At 40.5% G+C, this 25,493-nt stretch overlaps 2 protein-coding genes and 1 long non-coding RNA gene across 5 annotated transcripts; 2 read left to right on the top strand and 1 right to left on the bottom strand.

Annotated features, from left to right (window-relative positions):
* Window positions 1-6,089: 6,089 nt before the first annotated feature.
* LOC137794534 (uncharacterized) lies at window positions 6,090-9,229 on the bottom strand. The gene is made up of 3 exons (XR_011078311.1): window positions 9,109-9,229; window positions 6,728-6,801; window positions 6,090-6,454 (listed from the first exon to the last, which is right to left on the bottom strand). It is a non-coding gene; the product is annotated as an uncharacterized lncRNA (long non-coding RNA).
* Window positions 8,835-18,319, top strand: plin3 (perilipin 3). The gene is made up of 8 exons (XM_068591383.1): window positions 8,835-8,940; window positions 12,390-12,479; window positions 12,696-12,891; window positions 13,265-13,347; window positions 14,203-14,431; window positions 16,270-16,613; window positions 16,990-17,208; window positions 17,622-18,319. The coding sequence occupies exons 2-8, from the start codon at window positions 12,411-12,413 to the stop codon at window positions 17,754-17,756; spliced, it is 1,275 nt and encodes a 424-aa protein (XP_068447484.1). The 5' UTR covers window positions 8,835-8,940; window positions 12,390-12,410; the 3' UTR covers window positions 17,757-18,319.
* An 83-nt stretch (window positions 18,320-18,402) lies between these two features.
* On the top strand, window positions 18,403-24,270 carry zgc:77486 (uncharacterized protein LOC405808 homolog). Of its 3 annotated transcripts, none has more exons than XM_068591384.1 (6): window positions 18,403-18,536; window positions 19,741-19,935; window positions 20,313-20,424; window positions 22,428-22,555; window positions 23,227-23,334; window positions 24,054-24,270. In XM_068591384.1, exons 2-6 carry the CDS (start codon window positions 19,776-19,778, stop codon window positions 24,200-24,202), a joined length of 657 nt encoding a protein of 218 aa, XP_068447485.1. In that variant the 5' UTR covers window positions 18,403-18,536; window positions 19,741-19,775; the 3' UTR covers window positions 24,203-24,270. The 3 variants fall into 3 exon arrangements, with proteins under 3 accessions (XP_068447485.1, XP_068447487.1, XP_068447486.1); XM_068591386.1 differs by lacking the exon at window positions 18,403-18,536 and adding an exon at window positions 18,742-18,995; XM_068591385.1 differs by lacking the exon at window positions 18,403-18,536 and adding an exon at window positions 18,742-19,342.
* The last annotated feature ends 1,223 nt before the right edge of the window (window positions 24,271-25,493 follow it).

Genomic DNA, 25,493 nt, shown 5'->3' with positions numbered 1-25,493 from the left:
TCCAGCTAATTTGCATAGAAATGATTCAGGACACAGGAACTTCGAGCCATGTTCAACAAAAGAATTTGAACCATGCCATCTCCTGTCAAAGTGTGTGTGCCGACAATAAATAAACATTTGTTTTGTTCCTCCGTTTCCTTTCATCCCACTCGCTGTGGAGGAGACCTGAGCCAGATAAAAAGAAAGGAGAAGAGCTGCCACGGGAGAGCAAGAAAGCTGAGGAGAAAAAAAAAAATGACAACAGTCGATGGGGGGAATGCACTTTTTAATCTTTCATGGGGAAAAGGAGGCAGCACAGTCGTCATACACCCCCTGCGGCACAGTAAGACAGCAGGAGGGAAGAATCGCGTGTGTCTGTGTGTTAGTAGCATTAGGAGGGGATATATGCTGATGCCAAAGTTAGATGAACTCTTCACAGCAAGGGCTTTTGTCTGCTAACTTCCAATTCAGCAGAAAAATGACTGCAAAATAAAGATGCCTCAGTCTCCAGTGTGACCATTTTCCATCCGACCAAAGTAATCACATGGTTCGCCAAGCTGCGAACAAAGACACACAGACTGCATGCCGGGTCCATGTGATCAGACGCAGTGACTTCACAAGCTCAGCAGTCGCTCCGACGACTCAATTTAGCCAATGGAGCTCAGCCATTTCATGATCTCTGGCTCGAAGAATCTGACAAATTCTTCCATATCAATAAAACATGTGACATATTTGAACCACAGAAGAAATCAATTTGGAACGACTTGAAATACAAGTAACAACATTATCACCACAGGCCGCTACACAGGCCTCCATCACACAGCGGTGGAAGTACTCTGACCTTTTGCTTAAAGGAGCAATGCCACAGTGGGTAAAGATTCAGTTGCAGGTGAAAGTCCTAAAAATGCACAAGTATTAACGTCAAACTATACTTGAAGTCAAAGTAATTATACTGAATGGCTTATATTATATTACTAGATTATAATTATAAATGCATTTATGTGTTACATAATGTTGAAGCTAGTGAAGGCGGGGCTGATTTAAATGACTGTATTTACTGCTGGGTAGCTTAATCTATAATAATATACCATCATTTACATGTTGATGTCATTTTTTTTTTATTCATAATTTAACTACAACTGAAGGTTTAAATTAAATGTAAAAAGTAGTGTACAAAGTACAATATTTAGCTTCAAAATGTAGTGGAGTAGAAAGATAAAGTAGCCTTAAAATTATACTTCAGTTAAGTACTGGAGTAAAAAACTTATTTGCATCTCACCAAGCAATGTAAACAAAGAGAGACATTAAAAAGCAAGTTGGCTCTGACAATGTAAACAAAATACAGTTTATTCGGATGGTGGAGAATAAGCAAGAGAAGTAATATAATGACTTAACCGATGTTCTTTCTTCTCTCAACTGGATGGCTTTAACTTGATGTTGAAATGTTGATGACGTCGCACACTGCGCCAACACTAAGAACAAGCTGCTTGTGATAAAGTTATCAGACTTACCATCAGCCCTGGTAATGCCGAGCGCAGCGTTTACAGACAGAGAGAATCCGTATGAAATGAAACTAGAGAAAATGACCTTGATGGTGACAGTCCCTGGTGTGGGACTCTGTTCCAGTATTCACACAAAACGCTGAGGCGGTGAGCTCAATTTGGGATTGTTCCTCCTCTCGGCGTGACATGTAAACAGTGAAGGAACAAAGTTTTGAAGCCCAAAGTTTTGTTTGGATTTGAAGGAGAGGGACAACAAGTCTGCTGTCATAAAGGATGGACGTTTGTTTAGAGAACGAGCAAACTCAATGTTATAGTTACTCGTGTTTAACCAACTCATTCAGGGATTTCCCTGTTATTTGAGGTCTGTTATTTGTTAGTCGGATGATGCTGCACTCAGTCGAAAGATGACACTGTAAATAATAGTAAAGTTAATGTAAGGTCTGATTACTTACAAGATTTAGTCTAAATATGCAATAATTTACAGTCGGTGTATAAACAGGCTGTGTTGTAAATTAGTTGGGACCAATCGAGGCGACTTTATTATTACTGAGCGATACTGCAGCGGCAGCCATCAATCTGTCGTTATGAATGTGGTGCAGAGATGACAAGGGAGAGGAAATGAGGTGGAGCAGGTCGAGGAGGCAGAGGGAGGAGAGAAGGCAAGCACACTTCACTCTGAGGAGATTTGAAGAGAATAATGGTGGAGAAAATAGTGGCAAAGGGTAAGAGAAGCACATGGAGAGGATCAACGCTCAAACACTCAGAGAACTCTATTATACGCGGAGAGAACGATCGAAAAACGAGCAAAGCATGGAGACCATGTATGGCGGGAAAAAAAAGCGTGCACTTTGCCTGACCCCCTCCAAGTCACAACAGATAGCAGCGCATCAGACCTTTTGGGGAAGGGTCACAGTCGTGTGCCACCGCTGTCAAAACTCATACAATCATAACACTAAAGAAGCATAAATATTTCAGGGCCAGTCAGCTCTGTCCATGTTTCCTCTCCACCTCCGCTGTGGCAGATGACCCGCTGTCAGGGCTCTGGGGTGGAATGGGCTCTCCAAAATAAACAGGGGAGACCCGGAGGAATAGTAACGCGGCGACTGGTATTCAAAAAGCTATGCAAAGTCATAAAACACAGAGCGAGGAAATGCATTCTCCGTGGCGGAAAAGTGGAGACTACCTGTTGGCCACGGCACGACACTGCGCTCTGTTATTTGTTGCTTTTCATTTTGTATGTTGCATGCAGTGACCTGGCATTTCCCATGTTCTCCGACAGTGCCTACAAATCTTGTAGATTATGTGTTTTTAAAGGTCTGCTCGAGGTTCCCCACAAATCACTTTTCCAATATCCTATAAGCCGAAGGCAAACAGTCATAAAATGTCTGTAGCCAGTTAAGTTTTCCTCGCAGGGCAATTCCACTCAAAAGATTAAAGACCGTTACTCTCGCAAAAAGTTTAACCCATAAAGTTAATGACTTTTATGAGCTTTCAGTTTGAGATTTTACTTTATAAACTCACGCAGTATCTCCTAATGCTCATTTCTCACACACTTCGACCCACATATTGAGTGTAGATTGTATATTTTGCTTTTGGGAATGGACAGATAAACCTAAGATCTAAAATTCAATTCAAGGCTGTGTCTAAAATTACTAGAAATGAATAGAAATGTATTAATTGAAGAAAAAAAAACTGCACAATAAAACAAATGACCTGGATGCAGGTCTATAGTATGCATAGGGGTTAGGTGAGGAAATGGACTCATTTAGCTGGAGCCAACAACCGGTTAGCTTAGCATAGCATAAAGACTTCGCATTAGGAAACTGCTTACAGGATAACAAAACCACCAGCACCTTTAAAGCTCGTTAATGAACACCTCAGTCCCTCTGAAAAATGTGAAAAAGAGTCAATTAGACGTTTCGGGCATTATGGCCCAGACTATTTCTTGGCCAGGACCAGCAACTTCCTGGATTCTTCGCTTGCTGGCTGGCAACTGCTTCAGGCCAAGAAAAAGTCTGGCCCATAAGCACCCAATAAACTGTGAACAAGATATAACGTGTTTTTTAGTGAGCGTTAGAGGCGCTGAAAGGTGGATTTTCTTACCGTTTGACAGAGAGCCAAGCTAGCTCTTTCCCCCTGACCGAATTCTTGATGCTAAGCTAACTGTGAGTCGGTCCGGCTACATACAGTATTTATCGCATGCGTTGAACTGTTAAACTCGCCTCAATGCAGCTTCAGATCATAATACTCGCATCAATGCATCCTCTTTGGAAACAGGTTGTATAATGAATGCTGCGCTTACCAGCATGAGACTCAAGGTCAACCTCTTGTCTTGTTATTATTTCAACATGATGGACGAATTTCTCTTGCACAACCGCTGCCTTGGTTATGCCTTATTAATATGTTATTGGCCAGAATATAAGAAGGTCAAAGGTCCTTCTCAGGTTTCAACCTGCAGATGATTTGTAGCTGTGTTGTATGTTACTGATACCTCGTGTTGCAAGCCTCCGGAAATTTGTCGCAGGATGTTGGAAATAAGATTCCCATCAACGGTGTCGTGCTGATGAAACCAAGGAGATCTGGTGAGCTATTAATGGAAGCTAATTTCTTAACGTTTCGAGGCCTCTGATAATGAAGAGCAGAAGGTGAAAGCGGACGCTGAGCCAAAGGAAAGCTTGTGATGTGGTCGCAACACACCTGAGACCGGTGGATTGACAGTAAACATGAAAGAGAGCAAATGGATTTCATTATGGCGTAATTGGACTGTTCCTTTCATTGCTTCGCAAAGACCACGTCCTTTCTAAAGTGCTCTTTGATGGTGATGGATATCTTATTGAAACAATTCATCTTCCACGCCAAACGACTCAAAGTGCACCTGGGATTTGAACATCAGCGTGTTTTATGGTGTCCCTTTAACATTTGTTGTTTTTTTTGTTCTATCATTTGTTGGCGTTAATTTGAAAATATTTCCAATTTTACTGTATTGAATGTGTACAAATGTGTGTGCTGCTACACTGCGTTCCATGTGTTATTAAATCTAGGTTATTGAATGTACCCATGTTGCACTATTTATTGGTACTATTTGTTGCTATGTATACGGCAGTTTGTGTCTTTCTTTTTTTCTTTTCTATTATGACCCAAAGATCGAAAAATAAGCACTTCTATTTACTGTGGGAAAATATCTTAAAAATAAATCTATATCCGTAAGATTGGTGGGTTCTGCTCTCACATCCAAGACAATCTGGTAAAATTGGCAATTTATTGCTGTTTCATGAAAGGTATGTCTTCAGGCAGGGAAGGAGAGAGAGAGCGAGAGGTGGGGGAGAGGGGAGTGATCAATTTACTCCGAGGGTTGGGTGAATTTCCCGTTATCTACTAATCTTCAATTACTCAATATCCAGAACAATTTTGGCCTCAATCAAATGATCCAGTGAAGCAGAGTTAAGAGTTAAGTGGGAACAGATGAGGGCCTTCGGGGCACATGTTGCCAACTCTTCTGCAGGAGAGCGTGGTGGCACTGATGTGTGGACAGATTCGCACGCGTGTGTGTGTGTGTGTGTGTTTCAGTTGAAGCAATAAAAGGCAGAGTTTGAAATCGCTTGGTTATTCATAAACGTATCAAAGAATTCAAGAGGGAAGCAGCCACAGAGCATTGGTCAAAACAGCACACCCGTGTTTCCCACATTCATGCTATTTCCTCTCACGGACTTGTTTACTCTCACCGCCTCAGTCCGGTGTTGCATCATAAACGGTTTCCGGTGCAGCCTGGATTTCAAACGCGGCCAAAATAAGGCTACAGCAGGTCCTATTCAGCCAAACTTCTGATAGCGACATGAGAGGCAATCTATTTCCTTTCTCTGGAGCCCGATGCGGGAAAAGTACCAATGGACACATAATGAAAACTGTAATGGGTTGAATAATGAAAATCCTCTGTAAATGAAGAGGGAGAGTTAATAGAGTTCTAGTGGTGACGATGCACAGCGTCCAGCAGGGGAGGAAGTCTCTGTGCTGGCTTTACAATGATAAAGTGCAGTATTATGTGTGCGTGCCACATGAAGAAAGGATTTGTGAGATTCACCCCTTCTAAACAATATATACATTAATGAATGCAGCTATTGCTATGGCTACTCTTCCTCCACCAAGCAAAACTCATTTTTTGATACGTTTTTTTTTAATCTTTAATTCTTTTATATTTAACAGAAAATAGACTCTGGATGTGTAATGCATCTGCAGTAAAAAAAAATTAAAAAAATGAAAAAAAGGGAATCTAAAGGATTTAGATGGGAATGAACTTAACTCGGGCTACAGAAGAAAAAAAAGTTTATGTTGACTTAATGGGTAAAGACTGCCCTCTCAGGGTTTCCTGTGTCAATTGCAGTTAACATGGTTCCCTGACTATCAGCTGTCTGGCGGTACACACAGGCAGGGTGGGGAATGGCCCACATTGACATTCAGAATCACATGTGATCAATTGTATTGATTGTTTTCTACTTTGCAGTTGTTTTGATCGTCTAAGATACTTTTAATTATACTCAACTTTTCCTGCAGAAGTTTCACAATAAAAGCATGAGGAGATTATGTCCATACTGCTGCTGAGAGATTTTTTTTTTTAATGTAATCTCATCTCATTTTATGTTTCATCGTCTGATTCTGACATCACATCATTTTTCCATATTTCCTTACTTTGTCATTTTATCAATGCACCTCACTTCAACCAGTCTTTGTAAATGATAAAACACACTTTAATGTAGTTCAAGTGACTTTAAGGACATTTTAAGTGTCTCTTAATGTATTTGTCAACAACTATAACCTTTCATACGACGCATCATAACTGGTGTATAACACAGCTTGTACGAGTTTCACAAAACATTCATAACTCAAGGTTCCACTTATTAGATTTCTTCTGGAGCTTTTCTTGCAGCATCTTGTTGCAGCTCTTGGCTTTCATCGGGAGATTGGGTTTGCACATTGACCTGGAGAGTGAAGAAGAATATATGAATGAAAATAAATACTTCATTTCTAAACATAATAAATTAATGTAGAATATATAATACACACCATATTATAGTGTAATGCGAAACATTTATTAGGTGTTTGCTTGTGATAAATGCTAAAGAGAAGGGGTTAAAATAATAGCGTTACCCATAATTGTCAAAAGAAAATGAAAAATTACGTTTAAAGATTCCTTATGGTAATTGGAAATATAGTAGTATGATCAACAAAAACAATGCAAAAGGTTTACTTACTTCTTTTGGAGCTTTCTTAGAGCAATTCGTTGCATCTCATGGCTTTCGGCTGAAGTTGGGGTTTGCACATTGACCTGCATAGTGAAGAATAATCATTTGTAAATGAAGAGATATTGATGCTTCACAGCAAAAATGGTATTTCTTGACAAATATATTAATAAACACTTGTTGTTAAACACATCTGCTTACATTATAGTGTGATGTATTGTGTCTTTGCAGCTGATGGATGTTAAATAGAGGGGGTTAAAATTACAGTGTTACCCATCTATTGCAAAACCAGGAAGGTTAAGCTTGAAGATTCATTATTGTCTTGAAATAATAGTTTGATGGAATAAATATCTCCACCAATGGAATTTCAAGGGTATCCTCTATTATAGAACCACCTGTCATCACATGCCTGGAAGTAACAAGGTTACAAGTTGATGTGGTTTCAAGGTTATTCCATTGTGTCAACAGAATGCAGATTGCGGTCTCATTTTGCTACACAACAAAACACAATATCACTCACACACACACACACACACACACACACACACACACACACACACACATCTATATCACGGTGAAGTCTCACAGCCAGAGTAAAGAAGCTGTTGTAAAGTCTCTTGCTATGGCAGCAGATACTTCTGTATCACTTTCAGACAGCAGCAGAGTGAACGGGTTGTGTGTGTTTTGTCTTTCAATGTCCCTTTAGCTCTTTGCAGGCTCCCTTATCACCCATATCACTGATGCTGGGTAGGTAGCTACCAATGATGTTCTGGGCAGTGTAGAGTCCTCCTATCTTTCTACTGCTCCTCAGTGAAAGGTAACGAGAACTTGACACAGGAATTTTGCCTCCTTCAGTTTTCCTAAGAAATACAGCTGTTTTCTTCACCAGGATGGAATGTTTGATAACTATCAGGGGGTTTGTGATGTTGATTCCCAGAAAGGTAAACTTGTTGGCTCCACCTCAGCTCCATTAACGTGGACAAGGGTGTATGTCTTTGCCTCCTTTTTTCTAAAAATCAACAATCAACAGGGTAATAGCTGAACAATCTGCCTGGAAACAGACCAAGCCACTGATGTCCACCAGGTGTGTCTGGAAGCTCTGGAAAATGTCCATTGAGGATGTTGTCAGAATGTTTTTCTTTAAGCTTTTTTTTATTTTTGAAATCATAGCCCAGTTAATTACCTGTATACCAGGTGTGGACATAAATACCTCAGCCATATGAATGTGCTACATTATACATTTTGGCCAATAGATTAGATTAGATTAGATTCAACTTTATTGTCATCACACATGTACAAGTACAGAGCAACGATGTACTTGTACAACACATGTACAAGTACAGAGCAACGGAATGCAATTTAGCATCCAAACAGAAGTGCAATAGTAGTTTCCTCCACCACTGGAGGAAATATTTAGATAATTTTGTGTTAAATCAAAGAAAAATACTAACTTACTTCACATGGCTGCATGTAACATGGCTACAGTACAGTTCGGACTGTACTTACAATGTTAAAAGTAAAAGTAATCATTATGCAGAATGCAGAAAATTATGATTTATTGACACATTAACATGAAAGCAATATTTGAGTGTTTAAGTTGGTTGAAATGGAGCTAATTTTAACTGCTTTATTAAACTGCTGGGTAGTTTAATGTAAATGCATGATGTCATATAAACTGATTATGTTTTGTATGTAAAATCATAGTCTAAATTTATAAAGCAGAAGATGTTAGATGTATATTTAAGTGCTTAAAAATGTTCATTCGGAACAACACTTTAATTTAGGGCTACTTAGTTTCCACTATACTTGCCAGAACACATATGAAATGAATCAATCCAAATATACAATCTAGAAAATTACAATGTTATAAATGAGTCATATCTTGCGAAATGGGGACACATCAGCAAGGCAAGTACAAACTTCAGCTGAGCGAGTGCAGCAATAAAAACATAAAACTGAAATAAACTGGGTTCGCAATTGTGTATTTATTTAGATTATTTGGCACGTTTATGTTTATGATTGCACCAAAATGTGACAGCTGCGACCGGAACGTCAATGCTGCGTTTTCATTGGTTCAAAGTTGAGAAGAACCCCGCCTTCCTGCCCCAAAGCGTGTGTGCGGCGGCCGCAGAGAAAGGGGGCCTTGTTGTGGGCTGTTCCAGTTCATTGACCAACATTATACTGCAGGTCACGCCAGGACAGAGGAGCAGCAGGCTGCCAGTGAGGTCAGTGGCTTATTTGACAGCTCTATTTTGTCTTTAAATTCAACTTATCGAAGACGTGTTGCTAAGCTAACGTAGTAAACAAGCTAAGTTAACTGAGTTAGTTAGCTGAGTTAGTGAACCAAACTTCAACGTTCCCTTTAGGGGCTGAAGCAACTACTAAATACTTACTTTGCTCGTTAACATCGAGGAGTTTCATGATAAATAAGGAGGAACCGATGAAGAGAGATTTGTTGTTTGCTGAAGTAACGTTTACAACAAGTCAGAGTTTCTCATCTGGGGTAAAGTTCATCAGAAACTAACTGAAAGAAATGACTGCGTTGCGCGAGCGCGCCATATTGAGATGTCACAGTGTTGTGTTCAAAAGCAGCTAAAAGGGTCGGAAATCATCCTCTCTGCAGAATTGACACAATGCTGCGGTTAAATTGTATGTTTATTCTCAAAAAATGGGCTGACTCTTCAAACACTGAATATCATACCAATTCATGTCAATACACAGCATTTTGTTTACGGTGTCTGTGCTTTATATATAATAGTGTATTAGAAGGTGACCCCTTTTATGATCGAGCTATGCCTGTTGTGGCCGTGCTGTGAGGACATTCTTTATTATTTTTCTTAAGTTTCAGGGATTTTAGAAGCCTAGAAAAAAATCTAATATTTCACAGGAATATTGTGTAATGTTTTTTTTTGTTGTTTTTTTTGCTTCTTATCTCTATAGTAATTGAATTGCTCCTTTAAGGGTCATGAGACCTGAGCTCCTGGTTCACTTCTCACTAAATGCTTTTCAGCCAATGCAAATTAATGTCACTGATCTGGGTTGACACTATTTGAGATAAAGTTCAAATATATAATCAAATTTTGAAGAACCTAGCTCTTCCTGTCATTATTTAACAATATACTCGTTAAGGTTTTTGTCCACATTGAAAATGTATTTCTTTCTATATTATACACAACGATAGTGTCTTGGATCAAGAACAATTGTAGACCTCTTTGACCCACTGACCATAAGTGATCTGTCTTTTGTGTCAGCTGCAACACTGTTGTCTGTGGCAAGTGTCTCAATATTTTCCTGGACATATACCAGCTTGTCCATTAATATCAAAGGTCACATAATGTTTTAGCTCCAAAGGGAGCGTGGCAGTTTTCTTTTCTCTGAAAGGGGATGATGTGTCTCAACATAGTGAAGATGTGACAACCGGCTTTTAACGCAATGAGTGCTTTTCGGGAGTCACTTGACAGTGGGATGATTATTTCCGAAAGTCTAAAACAGCTTAGTTTGTGTTGCAACAGCCTTCCTCATATGTACAATGTCTCTGAGAATTATCTCGGGTTCATCTCTGACTTGATAGCAGGGAGAATAGTGTCAGACTTTGCTTTGTAATAAAGCCAGTGAAGATGTCAACTGGCTCTGAGAAAAATATGTTGCTCAACCAAGCTGTTGCAACAAAATGCAATTTGCAATCACACAGTCTGGAACACCACAGGTCATGAAAATATCAGAGAGATTTTATTCAGCCTGACATCTAAAAGAATCTGTGAAATGAATAGACAGTGATTCTGAAAAAAGGTCATCTATCATTGGAACTGCTCATCTTTAATGTAGATTTCTGTATATGAGGCTCGTCTCTCCGTCAACAGTTCTTTCTATCAGGTGGGTGTGGAGCCTAATCTACCTGAGCATTTACTGCATGTTGGCAACGCGTCACATGTCACGCTAATGCTGCAAGGTCCCCAACAATATGATCACACAGGCCTTGTCTGTCTTTGATTCGTCTTCCCCTATACACCAGGTCAACGATAGTTAACAAGCAGTGTTTCAGTGAATACAGATGGACTCCCTGTGGCATCTGGTAGCACCCAAACAGATGTCGTCCACATGTTTTGGAGCACCAGCTATCACATATTTTTCGTTGGTTGATTAATGGCATGTCAGAAAGTAATGAAAAGCCACAATATCCCAAGGCGATGTCTTGAAGTTGCTTGTTGTTTTTTTTGACAACAATCTGAAACCCAAAGATATTCAGTTTGCTAACACACAAGACAAAGAAAAGCAGCAGAGCTCAAACCGGAGAATGATTGCTATTTTCTTCTTGGAAATTACATAAACAATTAATTGATTCTAAAACTAATTGCAGATGAGAAAACATGTCTATTGAATCAAGGATTTAATTGTTTCTGCTCTACTTGAGACGTTGGAGAGTTCCCTTGGCCTCTGGGAAACTGGGACATTTTTTTCATTTAATTAATTAATCTAGAAAATAATCTGCAGAATAATCGATTAAAAAGCATTTTTAGTTGCAGTTTTAGATTACATACAGTATACCATTATAGAGGTGTTTACCCATATCACCCACTCCTACAAGAGACCTTCACCCATTTTGTGTGAAGTTAATAATTTTACCCTTTTCTGACCCAATTTAGTATTGGATTTAGTTTCTATATAAGGCAATAACTCTAACTTATTATTAATGGAATAGGGTAGCAATATTTCACTTGAGTAATTTGTTTGGCCTAGTTTTCATTTAAAGCAATATTTTACAGTCGTAGACTTGCAGTATTGCTCAATATTTCACTTGAGAATTTTCACTTGATTTAAATGATATGGAGGTTCATTTTTCCCACACGGCTTCATGTGAGCAATCGATCTCCAGCGTCAGTGGCCTGCTGTTTCACAGTTGGCCGTTATTCATGTTTTTTTTTCTTCTTGACTCTACTAGTCCATAGTTTTAAATCAGACTAACTTCTGGAGCCCGAGAAACCAGTGTTGTTTCTGGCATCACATACTGAGAGGTTGAATATTAAGCTACATCGAAGTGAAAATATGTCTTGTGGCTCTGTAATGCTGCCATTAAGACTTCCATGAGTTCAGTTTGAGGTTTTCCTAGTCGCACAGGTGATCAGGGAACTGTAGATTCTTGTTTTACTCCCAAAGTCAAAATGTGTAGTTTGTATTTTGAAATGTTGTAATTCAAACATTATAATTCTTCACCTTGATTTACATTGGCCTCATTAATCCCTCTTTTTGTGAGCAAATTCAACATTTTTTCTCAGCGTCTGATGTTCAGACTTTAATGTCGTTTTTAAAATGCAAACTAATCGCCGCCGGAAAAAACAAGAACAAACTGAACTCTAAAATGTATCATTATCCATTATGTTACTTTCAACTTTGACATGGGCTGCTGACTTGAAGTGTCTGCTCTGCTGCACCATTTTATTTTGTAAGTGCAGTTTCATCCTCGTTGCATCATAGTGTTGACAAATGAATTTAACATGGTTGAGTTGCCTTTCTGCCCACATTCTTTAACCCTCTGACGGAACAGCAATTCGATTTCCAAAATTGATAAGACATTTCTTCTCTCAAAGATAGGCACTTAAACAAAGAATATCCAAGATGTATTTCATCATGCATACCAAGCAATCTCTGTTTTTTGACACTCTATATTCCATGTCAGAGATTGAATCCAGCAGTCACAATGGCAGACAGCGGGAAGACTAATGAGACTGGAGCTGCAGCAGCAGAACCAGCTAATGAAGACCAGCAGGTGAGAAGCCCCTTGACCCAGAATGACATGTTTTACAAAACCGAGGCATATTATGAACTAATTTTATGCTCGATAAGCCGCTGTATGGAATCAATCATTATCCTGAACAGAAAACTTAAACTCTTTACACAAAAGGACTTGGATTGCATTTCACTTATTTATTTATTTATTTAGTGTCTTTTCAATGACAGTAATGGTTGTTTTTTTTTGTCCTAGAATGTTGTTTCCCGAGTGTGCCATCTGCCTCTGGTCAGTTCAGCTTGCAAGGTGGTTTCCAGCGCCTACTGTAGCACCAAAGACAGTGTGCCCTTGCTGAAGGGAGTGATGGATGTTGCGGAGAGTGGGGTCCGAACCCTGGGAGCTGCAGCGACCACGGGGTCAAAGCCAATTTTGGACATTATAGAACCACAGCGTGAGTTCCCCTCTCTGTGCAAAATATGATGTAATGTATTTGCAATGACGGCATACTATTAAATGAATATTGCAGGCTCGTTGCAAATGTGAAACTGATGTCAGGTCCACTTGTTGCCTCTAGGCTAGAACACAACTGGAAAAAAAAGGTTTCTTTTTCTTGGAACAGAATTTCCAGATCGTTTACTGGAGGTGTCATTATCTTCTTTAAAACGCCTTTTAATTCTTACTGTACAATATGAAACGATTACTGCTCGCGGTACTTAGCATTACCTCCCACTGATCAAGATATCAGAGGTTTCTTTTGAGTTTGAAAACATTTAATCGTATTCCTCTTAAATTATTAGTGAATTTCTGTTGCATACTTGTTTCAGTTGCTACAGTGAATGAGTACGCCTTGAAAGGACTGAATAAGATGGAAGAGAAGCTGCCAATTCTTCACCAACCTGCAGACAAGGTCAGACCGAATTACTGCAGTCAAGAAATACCTTTTTACTATGAATTTGGGATTTATTCATTATACTGTTTCTACAGCTGTCTATTTGAAAGCTATTTAACATACTATGTACAAATGTATAAATTCACTGCGATGGTGTCAGTGGCCGCCAGTGCCACCCGAGTGCTCTCTTGTCTTTTAGAAATGAAGAGCGCTGCTGTCAGAGCCTCAGGGTGTCTGACACCCAGACTGTCTCAGTGTGGCAAGACGCAACAGTTGGGTTATTTGGCAAAAATAGTTATATTACTTCTGGTCATATTGGTACATCAATTAATTGACATAATCACAGAGTAATATATGTGTATTTTGAGTTGTTCTTTTACATGTTGTTATGTCTATGTTAAGTTAATCAAAACAGATGGATTCATTTGGCAGCACTCAATTTCACCCTTAATCACAATCATTACTGAGCGACTCATGACACTTCAAAGATTGCTGCAGTTGTTAGCTAGTTGTGGAACAAATTGTATTAGGGCACGGTCACAAAAGCGCAGAATGTACATTCACTTGTCCTCCATGTGAAAGAAGGGGCAACAAGACATTCTCTTCCAGTGGCAAAGCAACGTCACATCTTCAAACTTTCACTGCAAATGGGCGACGGTCACTCGCCTGCATTTGTAACTGTGCCTTACCACTCCAGGTCACCAACAGAATGATTACACTTCACGCTTGTGACCAGTTTAAAATTACCTGTTAAGGTAAAGGTGGGATCAAACACCTCATCTTGCCCTGTCGTCAAATATAATTAAGAGCCATGTAGAAAAATGCATAAATTACTCTCAGAGCAGGACTCCTAATCGTCTCTCTCTTTCTCAGGTGGTGTTGGACACAGTAGGTATGATGTACCAGTCGGTGGCGGGTGCCAAAGGTGCTGTAATGGGGGCTGTGAAGGGAGGTGTGGAGATGACCCGGGCAGCCGTCGGCGGAGGTATCACCACCATGGGCACCAGGATGGGCCAGATGGTCAGCAGTGGGATAGGCATGGCCCTGAGCCGGTCTGAGGACTGGGTTGACCAGAACCTGCCACTCACTGAGAAGGAGCTGGGTCAGTATAGAGCTATATGAGATGTGGAAAGCATAATCAGTCCATAGAAAAACACCTAATGCTGAAGTACAGAGGGTGTGTTTTGACAGTTGGATCAAATAAAGCAGAAACAATGCGCCTGCTGGAATTAGTTAATTATGGAACAACAAGCGGACAATGTGTTTTCTTTTTATCTCAGATGAACAAATGCAGGGCTTCAAGACTCAGTCAGTAAGATTTCCATTTTTCATTCCAAGTGCTTCATAAATCATGCCGATGGAAACAAAACTTCAATCGTAACAAAGCACTTTTAAATTTGATTTTGTGGCCCGTCTGTCACTCAGTGGGAATGATTCAAACCCTAAAAGTAGAACTTTTGTGATGGGAATTCTTTTACATTTGGGTCACGAAATATGTCTTTTAATGTATTTCATTAAAAAAACAAAAGCGATTACTTTCTCTTTATTCCTTAAATTGCCAGTCAAGATCTACTAAACCATATTTATTAGATTTTTTTTGCCCTTTTTTGTTCTTTTTACATTTGCTCTTGCAAATAAAAGATACTTTTGATAAATTTGTTCCACATTGGCGTACGAGAAAGTACATCTACTTTCAGTTAAGAATGAATAATGCTTCAGTTTTGCTTTAAAGTGGAACATTTTAAAGTTTAAGCTCAACGATTAGCCTTTACATCCCTTACATGACTCAAAGTTTAATTTCATACATTATATATTACAGCTGGCAGTCACTAAAACTTAATTTATTCCATAATTAATATGCGTGAATGATGGCATTTGCTCTATTTTTCATTTACCATGAAAGTCGGTAGCCGACACTGTGTCCTTGCTTCACTGATCTATTGATCAAACGGCAAATTTGATGAGACTGTCCAAAAATAATTAACATTATAAAGCCAAGACAAGGTGATGCAGCAGGATGGGGGTGGTCGTGACAAAAGTGTTAAATTCTCCCACTGTGACTGGATCTGACACACATGAATGGTTGATGCTATTCATAGAGATGGAGGGAGGACATTCCAGTGAACTTCCCCTCTGTTCGCTTGGCCCATAAAGCCCCTACAATTTCCAACACTCACAGCTTTGACACCTGCTACTATGATGTCATGCCACCCCGCCATACTCCAATGTAGCGGCAACTCGATAGGCAATCCTCTTCCCTGATTATCAATATGAGAAAGATGCAAGTGCAACCGCTATAAGCGGCAGCGGCAAAGTACCTGTAATGGCAGTACTCTTGGTATTTGTTCAGTGGTTACTGTGGCTTTTAACAGAGGCACTGGGAGGCCGAGTCTATCTGCGTCTCCCTTGAATTTCACAGACGTATGGGGTTTTTTTTAAGGTAACTCTCAGGTCTTTTGGTTGCTCTTGAGCATCTAGATACGCTTTAACCCGGTCAGTCGAGTAGCCCAACTCAGAACAGATGCACCTGTTGGCATAGTGGGAGGGAGCCCATTGTGCCTTTATGCGTCCTTTAAAACACGTCTGTCAGCAATAATGCTCTAAGCAAAGCGATGTATTGTGATTTTCTAAATCTAATTTTAGGAATGTATCATAACAGTGGAAACTGCATTTACTTTTATAACATTCCCTGTTACTTCCAGTATCATGGCACCAACTTTTTTTTTTTATTGATAGTTTACATGAAGTGTTTTTAAGAATAATATAGTCTCATAAAACATAATATCAAAAAACTGGATATTTTCCTTCTTCCCATAAATTAATTGGCAGGATAATATACAGTACTATAATCACACCCTTGTGCTCACACCTAAATATTGAATGTCATTTTACATTTTCTATACATATATTACATATGAGATTAATACTGTTCTCTCTCAGCTGCTGTGGCTGAACCTGCCAGCAGTGAGGCAGCTGTCCCATCAAGCCCCAGCTACTTTGTCCGCTTGGGGAAACTCTCCTCCAAAGTCCAGGAGCGAGCCCTACAGCAGTCCCTGGTTCGTGCTCGCCATGCCAGAGATGCAACCTTCTCTACAGTGGCTCAGATTAGCAGTACTCTGGACCTGCTGGAGAGAGCCCGTACCGGCCTGGGTACCGCCAGTAACCAGATAGGAGAAGCCTCGGAGCAGCTGCTGCAGCGCTGGACAGAGTGGAAGCAGAAGCAGGCCGGAGTTGAACACACTCAGACTCAGACAGAACCAGATGAGACCAGAGATGAGGCTGAGGTCAGAGCTGAAGCATTTAGAGAATAGACTTGATGGCTTCTAACCAGATTATGTTTGCATTTGACAGCATTTAGAGTGTATTCTTTACCACTTATATTACCAGAAATAAAAGAAACTTAAGAGCATGACGGTAATACGAACAAATCAATAAAGTTAGCAATAAATGAGAGTGTATTTTAGAGGCTGACAATGTGTTGTATAGCATTTACAGATTCATGTGGGATAGCAGTGATATGACATTGTGTCCTCAGCAGGATTGGGGAAGAGATTACCTCGGCCTAAAGAAACTGGGAAGAATTGATACGTTACAGCTTTATTAATCAATATGCAAATCACTTTATTCACTCTATTTTTATTTCCACTCTCCTGTTCACAGCAGCTGGAATGGCGTGTCCTCTCCATGGTGCACGGTCTGAGTGATCAGCTCAGATCCACGTGCACCAATGTAGTGTCAAGTGCTCAGGGTCTGCCAGGTGCAGTCCAGGACCAGCTTACCAGCGCAAGGCGATCAGCTGAAGAATTGCACTCCTCGCTGGGGACCACCAGCACCATCACACCCCTCCTTCTGGAGCAAAGCCGCCACCACCTGAACCAAGTAATAATTGCATCGCGTTGCCTTTACCGCAGGGCTTTTGTTGTGCTGCATCAGCATAACTAAATATAGTGTAGTGCGTGAAGTTTAATTTGCTTGTTCTTTTTTCTCGATGCAATCACTTCACACAGTTACCTTCCATTACCTTTATAATGCTGCTTGAATAATAAACACAGTCTTATTAAACAGGAAACTCTGGCATACTTCACAAAAACAAACATCCACCAGGGGTGTCTGCTCATTTATATGCATTTATGAAACTAGGACAGTCAAGCTTAAGTTGTATTTAGTTATGCACACATATAACCTCTGTATATCCTACCCACGATAAGCTTAGCATATTTATACGTTAACGTTGTTTGGATTAAGGTTAGGTAATATTGTTGAAAGTGATCCTAGTATGTGGTTGTTTCCAGGTTCGACAGTCTCTGGATGGTGTCATGGAGTATCTCTTGCACAACACACCACTCAACTGGCTCGTGGGACCTTTTGCCCCTCAGATCATTGAGAAGGACGATGTGGCGATGGATCAGAGCGGACCACACAACTAGTCTTGCAATTCTCTGTTGTATTTTTTGACAGATGACTGGTGTGTACTATATATGGTCCGTTTAAATAATAAAAAAAACATATCTGCTTGCTTTAATAAAAGAGGCACTAACTTTTTGTCCATAAGTTAATGACACTATATTTGTAATGTAGATGTTAGAAAAAAGCTCTAATGTGACCACAGATAATTTGCACATTTGTTAACTTTGTTATACATCTTAAAATATAAAAGTATCATTTACATATGTTGAAGATCAATCTATGCATGTGCCACAGACTTCCGTTCGTGCTTTAAAAGAAGTCCAAGCGTTCCTAAAACTAAGCCAATGCTCAACATTTCCTTTCGTGTGGATAAAACCACCGGAAGTATTCCATGTGGAGGGAACAGTGTATTCATCTGTTTTTAGGTTTGCACCATTAATTTCAGTATTCTGTGCCTTCACCTTGATGAGTTTCTGGAAGCAGCTGATAAACTGTAATGAGTTTGACATGTCAATACAATTTCGCCCCATCACAGTGTTGATGTATTTGTATTGAATGCATTCATTAAAAGTGTTATTCCTAAGTGCGTTTGTTGTTGTTGTTTTGGGGTGGGCTGGTGGACTTTGCTATGTTGGCCCAACCGACTGAAGGCTGAATCGATGCTGAGGATGACGTCATGGTCGTTGTTTCGAATGTCGGGAGCTAGCGCTGGGTAAGAGGCCGCGCGCTCTGCTGGGGACACAACTTGTACAAATCTGCAGCCCAAGGTCGTCGGCAGCCCCCGGCACCTCGAATTTCAGGTACTGTCGTCCTTCCAGACCGCCTCGGGAGACCCCCGCTGTGCCGAAACCAACCCTAAACCAGCTCGGACGCTGTCGGTGGGGAAAGCGCACTGCTTTTTAGGGGGGGCTGGCTGGTTTATGCTAGCAGTTCAGCTAACGCTAGCCCGCTAACGCGAGCGTTTATTCGATTTAAAAAGGCAAGATTTGTTGACAGTCCGTCGCCAAGGACGCTGTACTTCTTTTCCTCGTCTTGCTCGTCATCGCAACTGGAGGCTACCGAGCGAGTTTCGCCCTTCTATTCGCTGCGGTATCCAGTCAGACGAGACCAAACCCGTCCCCGGCGAGGCTGTTTGCTAACGTTTCAGTGTTTTGCTCCGAGCACAGGACGCCAATTGTTTTCTGCTGCGGCCAAAACTCAGACTGGGGGACACAGTCAGCTGGAAGTTGTTCGGCTTCACTGGGAGCAACGTTTGCCAGGTCATCAGTTAATGTTGAGGGGTTCCGTTCAAGTTTTTATTTTTTTTTGCGTGAAGACACGTCTGTTTAGCTTTTTGTTTCTTCTTCTTTTTTTGTTAACTTTGTCGCGATCAAAACCTCGTTCCGTGCCGCGGAAGGCTGCGTAAACTCGCTGAGCTTGCTCGTGTTCTCGCAGACCATAACTTGCCCCTTACACTGAAACTCAGCACGTCTCTTTGTACCCTTTGTTTTCATTCACGTGTCCGGCTCTCCACCTAGTTTTTGTGACAATTCCATAGTGTGTCACTTTCCAAACTCCTGGTTGTGTCGCCCTATTGTTGCAGGAGCAGCTTTACGTTAACCGTTAGGTGTGTAGTGTGTTTTGTACTTACCTGTTTTAGATTTATTTACCCCCATTATGTATGTGATTGATTTTGTCTTTAATTTAGACACAGATTGTATACTAAAGTCTTAGTTAAGTTTGATGAAGTCCTCTTATGCTTAAGTGTATGACATTTGGTGGTGTTTTACCTAATTTTGGTTGATTTAAGGTATCAACCTGTTTGACAAACCTTCATTACAACTACAATTAGTAGGTCATCACTCCTGAGCCCACAAACTAACTCACATTATATCCAACACCACGCTCATGCTCCAATGCCAGTTTTCAAACTCTAATAGCTAAATATAAAGAGGAATTACCATAAGCAAATAGATACATGTAAATACATCTAATTTTGACTAACTTCTGTAACCCCATTTTCAGGAAAATCCTCTCCCATCCCCCTCACCCCTCGGAGCATGGCTCAGGAGACCAATCAGACGCAGGTGCCAATGCTTTGCACTATGGGATGCGGTTTCTATGGTAACCCCCGCACCAACGGCATGTGCTCGGTCTGCTACAAGGAAAACCTGCAAAGACAACAAGGAGGGGGGCGATCCAGCCCCCCGGGAGAGAAAGGTATGGAGATGGGAGAGCCATATATAACCTGGTGCAAGATATGGGTCTCTTATTGTGGGAAAAGACAGGCACTGGGAACAGAGGGGTCACTCAAAAACTGTCCAGTCATGTGGGATGGCGGGAGAGGGGGGGAGCTGAATTTGCTGAAAGGAGTTTAAGAACAGAGGTCAGCAGTAGCTGCTTACACTGTGGCAACAGAAAGAGTGTGACATCACCATCTGTTGCTTCACATTAACTCATAACACATCTGATCATAGCAGACAAACACGGGTACATGTTAGGATACTTAGAAACCAATAGGATGTCATTCATGTCCCGGAGCTAAAACAACAGGTTTTGGGTTGTTGGTGCTATCAGACTGTTTTGTCCCCACACAGCTGCTACATCACCGGCAGGTTCGCCAGGGTCGGCTGGTGTGAGTGTGGAGAGTACGACCTCGGAGCCCAGCACAGAGGTGGCGGGAACCCCACCTGAGGAGCAAACAGCCAGGTATGTTGACGGGCGGATGGGAAGGAGTCCCTCAAACAAGGAATCATTGGGAATTAGTGTTAATTTTTCACATCCATGATGACCAATTACAATTATGAACACAGCATCCTGTGTTCACTGTGAAGTGTTTTTAAGAAGCAGATTGGACAGATTGATTAATTAATTTGAAAATAATTGGGAAACGTTGGTCTCTGAACTTGTACAAGGTGTCTGTCATTCTAGTGGGCTTTAGATTATATTGTTAAAATGCCCATTTAATTGACATAAATAGGCAGGTAGATCAGTGCATCAGTAGCTCCAGCACACTGTGTTCTAATGGGTTCTCATTAGTAGCTTCAATTAGTGCAAGCGCAACAGTTTTCCTCTGCATAAATGACAGATGGGAAGCTATATTTATATGCACATCTTACTGTTCAAGATACAATCTTCTCTGGTCATTCAAACATTTTTAACTTCGCCTGATGACTTTTGATAACTCTGCTCGTTAATAATATTTCAGCCACTTTTAAGATAAGTAATACACAACAATGTGCTCCAAATCTGACATATTTCGGCTCTCAGCCTAATGCCAGGTCAGAACTGACAGAGGCACTGTTTAATTTATGTTTGGGATAAATTGAACCTTTGAATTGCTTTCTCTGGACTTATTTGGTCTTTATTTCTTAGTGACTGAGTATCCCTGCTTTGCATTTTCGGTCAGTCCCCACACAGTAAATCCATAGCGATTATGTGAGTTAGGCATAGTTGTTCTTTATCTGTGACATTATACACGTACTCTTTGCCTGTCAGCAGGTGTTGCTACACCTTAACTGCGTAAAATATTATTTATAAGTATATATAGTGGACGGCTAGTCATTAAGTGCTTTCTTTGTGTTGTTTTTGCCATTTTCACCAAGTCTGGTGATATTTTTGGAGGATTTTAAATAGAAGTGCCTTTTTCCTCCCAATAGTTCACAATATCTCGCTTAAAGATGAAAGTGAAAGAAAGAGCTCAAGAGTAATGTTCTGTGTGGCCTGGGGGGTCTGTTCTTAAAACTGCTGCATATTGTTGAATAATTGTTGCAGGCCTTGCTTATTTTTTTGTGATGATGCATTTTGTAAGTGCTCTGGTATGCTTTTAGTTCTGCCAATAAATAATTTGTTAATCTAGAAATATATTATGTGATGCGAGAGAACAGTATTTGATGATGATGTCGTGGGAGTTTTATGAGGCTGTTTTAATAGTTAAAAAAAGATGATTGAGTTGGATTTTGTGCTGGAAAGAAACAACAAGGACAATAGACCAGGGCAGATCTTAGAGGAATAGAATCAGATAGTTGGTAAGAGGATTTAATATTTGACATAGAATATTCGACAACACTGATTACTTAGATTATAATGTTATCAGAGAAGTTGTTCCACTATTTGGTTTATGCTTCTCAGACTGTCCACAGAGAAGTCCAAACAGGCATTTCTTCCTAGTGCGATGACATTTTTGGAATTATAAGAAGGGATTTGCGCCTGATCTGTCTGCATAATATTCTTAAGGATTGTGCTGTGCGTGTGTATGTATATATATGCACTGTAGCGGTTTCTGCTTGCGCTGCCCGTTTGTAGCTGTTTGCTTCTTGTCAAGTTGATTGTGAGAGCTTTTCAAAAGCCATATCTGAAAGTTGCTGACAGGGAGCGTGCTGAAATGAAGTCAAGTAGGTTGTAGTCAGTCACCCAAAAAAATAGCCAAATAACACAAACTGTGGGGAAAAAGATACAAAAATGTCAAAATCGCTTCTGTGGTTGGGGAAACACCTACTTAATCCTTTAGGTTTTGCTGTCCATTTTCACATAGATGGTTTGTAAGTCATTCACAGTGGCAACAGGAGCATCAAGGTTATCTGTGAAGTAAAGACGTTATCACTAACAACATATACACCGATCTTTCAGCCGTACATTTGCTACAAAATAAATTTGGATAAGAATTCCTGTGTGGTTCAAATGTATTTATCTGTGTGTTGACGTGATGACAGTCCCAGCTCGCCCAGCCCAGTAACTCAACAGATGACCGCTATGAGCATCTCCCAGGAATCGTGCGCCGTAGACTCTGATCGAGCAGAGGCCGAGGAGGGAGAGGAGGAGGGTACTTCCAACAGCTCAGGTAAACATCACAGGAATCGGTGGTCCTGTTGCAAATCCAGGCCCTATACGCTATTCACATGAAGTGAGTCACTGCTTATTAACTGTAGGAATAAACATGTAGACGTGGGATGCACTGGACGCCCTCGACCATAAAGATCTCCAAAACAATAGAAACATACACTCTGAGGATGAAGTTTTATTTAATTTAAACTTTCCTCCATACTCTAATCTCACCTAAAAAAGTTGTTGCTTTTTAAAAAAATACATTTTAGGATAAATGTAAGATGAAACTTTAAAGTATATGATTTTTCTCACATTTTCGGCATGGTTGTTTCTGGGGTAATGGGAGTTGCAGAGGATGCAGGTTTTTATTGTCACACCGACGGGTTTGGAATGGCCCTTAGTATCGCAAATCCATCCTCCAAATGCATAGATGGGAAGAGAGCGAATGCGGCGACATTTTATTGGCCGTAATTGGCTCTGAATTAGAAACAAAGAATACATATAAAGCTATTTTATGCCGTCTCAGTCATACTAGATTTTCAAAATGTGTTTGTTTTTTAGTAGTTCATTTTAACATGTAGTTACCCTGGTATTGTAGCATGTGTGTGAACAAACGATGCACGGATTGTTTAGTCACCATTGTGTTCTCTCTTTTTTTGTGTGTGTGTGTGTGTTTCTTTTTATCAGAACCAGTGGAGGAAGCAGCACAGGCTTTGTCTGATAATGACCAAACTCCAGATAAAAACAAGAAAAAGAACCGCTGCTTTTCTTGCCGGAAGAAAGTAGGCCTTACTGGTAAGGAAGAGATTTTGACTGAGAGTCATGTTACCTCTGATGTTACGGCTTCCTGCCATTCAGTGTCTGGCCATAGATAACAGCTGGGGAGTTTTTGAAGTGTTCGTCACGACTTATCTGAGCCTAAACCTATTGTTTAGTCATGTTTCTTCTACCTAAAAAGCATCTCTAAAATGGACTCTAAAAGCCTTAAACTCCCTTACATCCAACTCCCAGTCCATGGTCTGTGTAATGTTTTTCTTTCTTCTTCACAACCAAAACACTTTGCACAGAGCGCAACATACTGCAGGTCAGTGGTGCATTTCACAGTGTACTGCTGGCCTCCACCTTTTTGTCAAACTGGATTGCCTCGAAGGAGGCTCCAGTCCTATTTAATGTTGAATAGTAGTATTTGTAATTGTATGCCTAATCCCTCACCAAATTTATTTTTAAAAGTGGGCAAAATGAAACCTGATATTAGCGTGAACTCTCATGGTCTGGTCGAATACTTAGTTAGAACCTTTAGTCATGTCCTGTTGGGATCCGTGTTGAAGAGGCTTCTTGTTCTGGCACTGGTTCTCGGTGTTGAGCAACAGATATGAACCTTCCAGCCCGTAGATGGTCAGTGCAGCAAACCTCGCCCTCTATACAAGCGTCAGTGTGCATATCAACTTCCTTCTATGTGTAATGATGTGTCTATAACACGCCTGACTGATCGCGTTCGCTTCTCTCTATCTCAGGTTTTGACTGTCGCTGCGGGAACCTGTTCTGTGCCATTCACCGTTACTCCGACAAACACGACTGTCCCTACGACTACCGGAGTGCAGCCGCTGACCGCATACGCAAGGAGAACCCCATCGTGGTGGCGGAGAAGATTCAAAAGTTATGAGGACTGAGTGCAAACAAACATAAAGTCTCTGACTTTGTGAATTTGAACAATGGCGACTTGGATGAAAACACCTGATATCATGGCTTCATTTGTTCATGGTAGACTAAGCCGGGCGGGGCGGGGTGGGGTGGTGCAGTGGCAGCCACTGTCCAGACGCTTCCCTTACTAGCATCTCCCTCTCTCTCCACTATTGACTGCGGCTGAACCTGAGCGTGTCTGTCTGTGTGCGTGCGTGTGTGTGTGTGTGTGTGTGAAAGTCAGTGTGTGCACATTTACTTGAGAGTCAGGGAGAGTGTCGTAGGGGCCTGGTGGACATTAGTGTTGCTGTGGGGAGGGAAGGCTTTTGATTTTTAGCCCTTTTTGTTTCTCAACTTGGGGGATCGTGCGGTTTTATTTTTATACAGTCCCCGTGAGGCAGTTGAAATGAGACGGGGGTAAGCTGAGGAATGTGTCACGGCCTGACGAATGACACAGAGGTCAATAAGAAGGTCAAACAAGTTTTAAAGAAGAAAAAAAAAACCCTACCTGGGAGATTTCATCTATCAGCAAGACCTTTTAAGGGCTTTGGAATATATATATATATATATATATATATACACATCGATATAGATATAGATATATATCTATATCTATATCGATATATATCTATATCTATATCGATATCGATATATATCTATATATAGATATATATATATAATCTCCCCCGACTGAAAATGATGTCAACTTTTGTCAAATTGGCATACTTTTTTTCCCCTTCCATATCCTCTTATGTTTCTCTATGGGTCACCATGCGTTGAACCAAGTCTTAGCGTTTTCCAGAACCGTTTCTCTTTGATATATTGACTTATCATACTGATATTGGGTGCATGAACAGTTGTTGGAGGGGGAGGGCAAGGATAGGGGAAACTGAGAACTTTGACTTAACTGAGTGATTGAATTCTGTTTCTTTTCTTTTTTTTTCTGTTTTAATGAGCGTATGACATCAGAAGATCTATATTAATATATTGTAGTTAGCTTGAATTGTGTGATTGCATTCTATTTATTTTTTATCGTTTTGGTTGGTCTGTGCTGGAGGATTGGCAGCATGTGTCAGCAAATCATTTAGATTTGCACTTAACCTTTTCAATTATATTTAAGTAATTACATCTTGATTATATAACCATTGAATAAAAAAAAAAATACACACGCTTTGACATGATGGAGTAGAGTCCAGTTAAGCCGTTAACAGTCACAATTGTGCAGTAAAATCTCCAGCGTTTTTTTTGGATTTGGAAACAAAGCACAACAAATT

The sequence above is a fragment of the Clinocottus analis genome, unplaced genomic scaffold, assembly GCF_023055335.1.
Source record: "Clinocottus analis isolate CAN_PGR_092001 unplaced genomic scaffold, fCliAna1.0.p SCAF_25, whole genome shotgun sequence".
In the NCBI taxonomy this organism is placed as follows: domain Eukaryota; kingdom Metazoa; phylum Chordata; class Actinopteri; order Perciformes; family Cottidae; genus Clinocottus; species Clinocottus analis.
Note: the sequence above shows the minus strand (reverse complement) of the source record. Positions and strands in the feature narration are given on the sequence as shown.

Bases quoted from the DNA above. Each gene is read 5' to 3' on its own strand.
- plin3 (XM_068591383.1), top strand. From the start codon at position 12,411: ATGGCAGACAGCGGGAAGACTAATGAGACTGGAGCTGCAGCAGCAGAA. The intron at 13,348-14,202 runs GTCAGACCGAAT...TCTCTTTCTCAG, and splicing joins TTCACCAACCTGCAGACAAG to GTGGTGTTGGACACAGTAGG. The intron at 17,209-17,621 runs GTAATAATTGCA...GGTTGTTTCCAG, and splicing joins GCCGCCACCACCTGAACCAA to GTTCGACAGTCTCTGGATGG.
- zgc:77486 (XM_068591384.1), top strand. From the start codon at position 19,776: ATGGCTCAGGAGACCAATCAGACGCAGGTGCCAATGCTTTGCACTATG. The intron at 19,936-20,312 runs GTATGGAGATGG...GTCCCCACACAG, and splicing joins CAGCCCCCCGGGAGAGAAAG to CTGCTACATCACCGGCAGGT. The intron at 22,556-23,226 runs GTAAACATCACA...TCTTTTTATCAG, and splicing joins GGGTACTTCCAACAGCTCAG to AACCAGTGGAGGAAGCAGCA.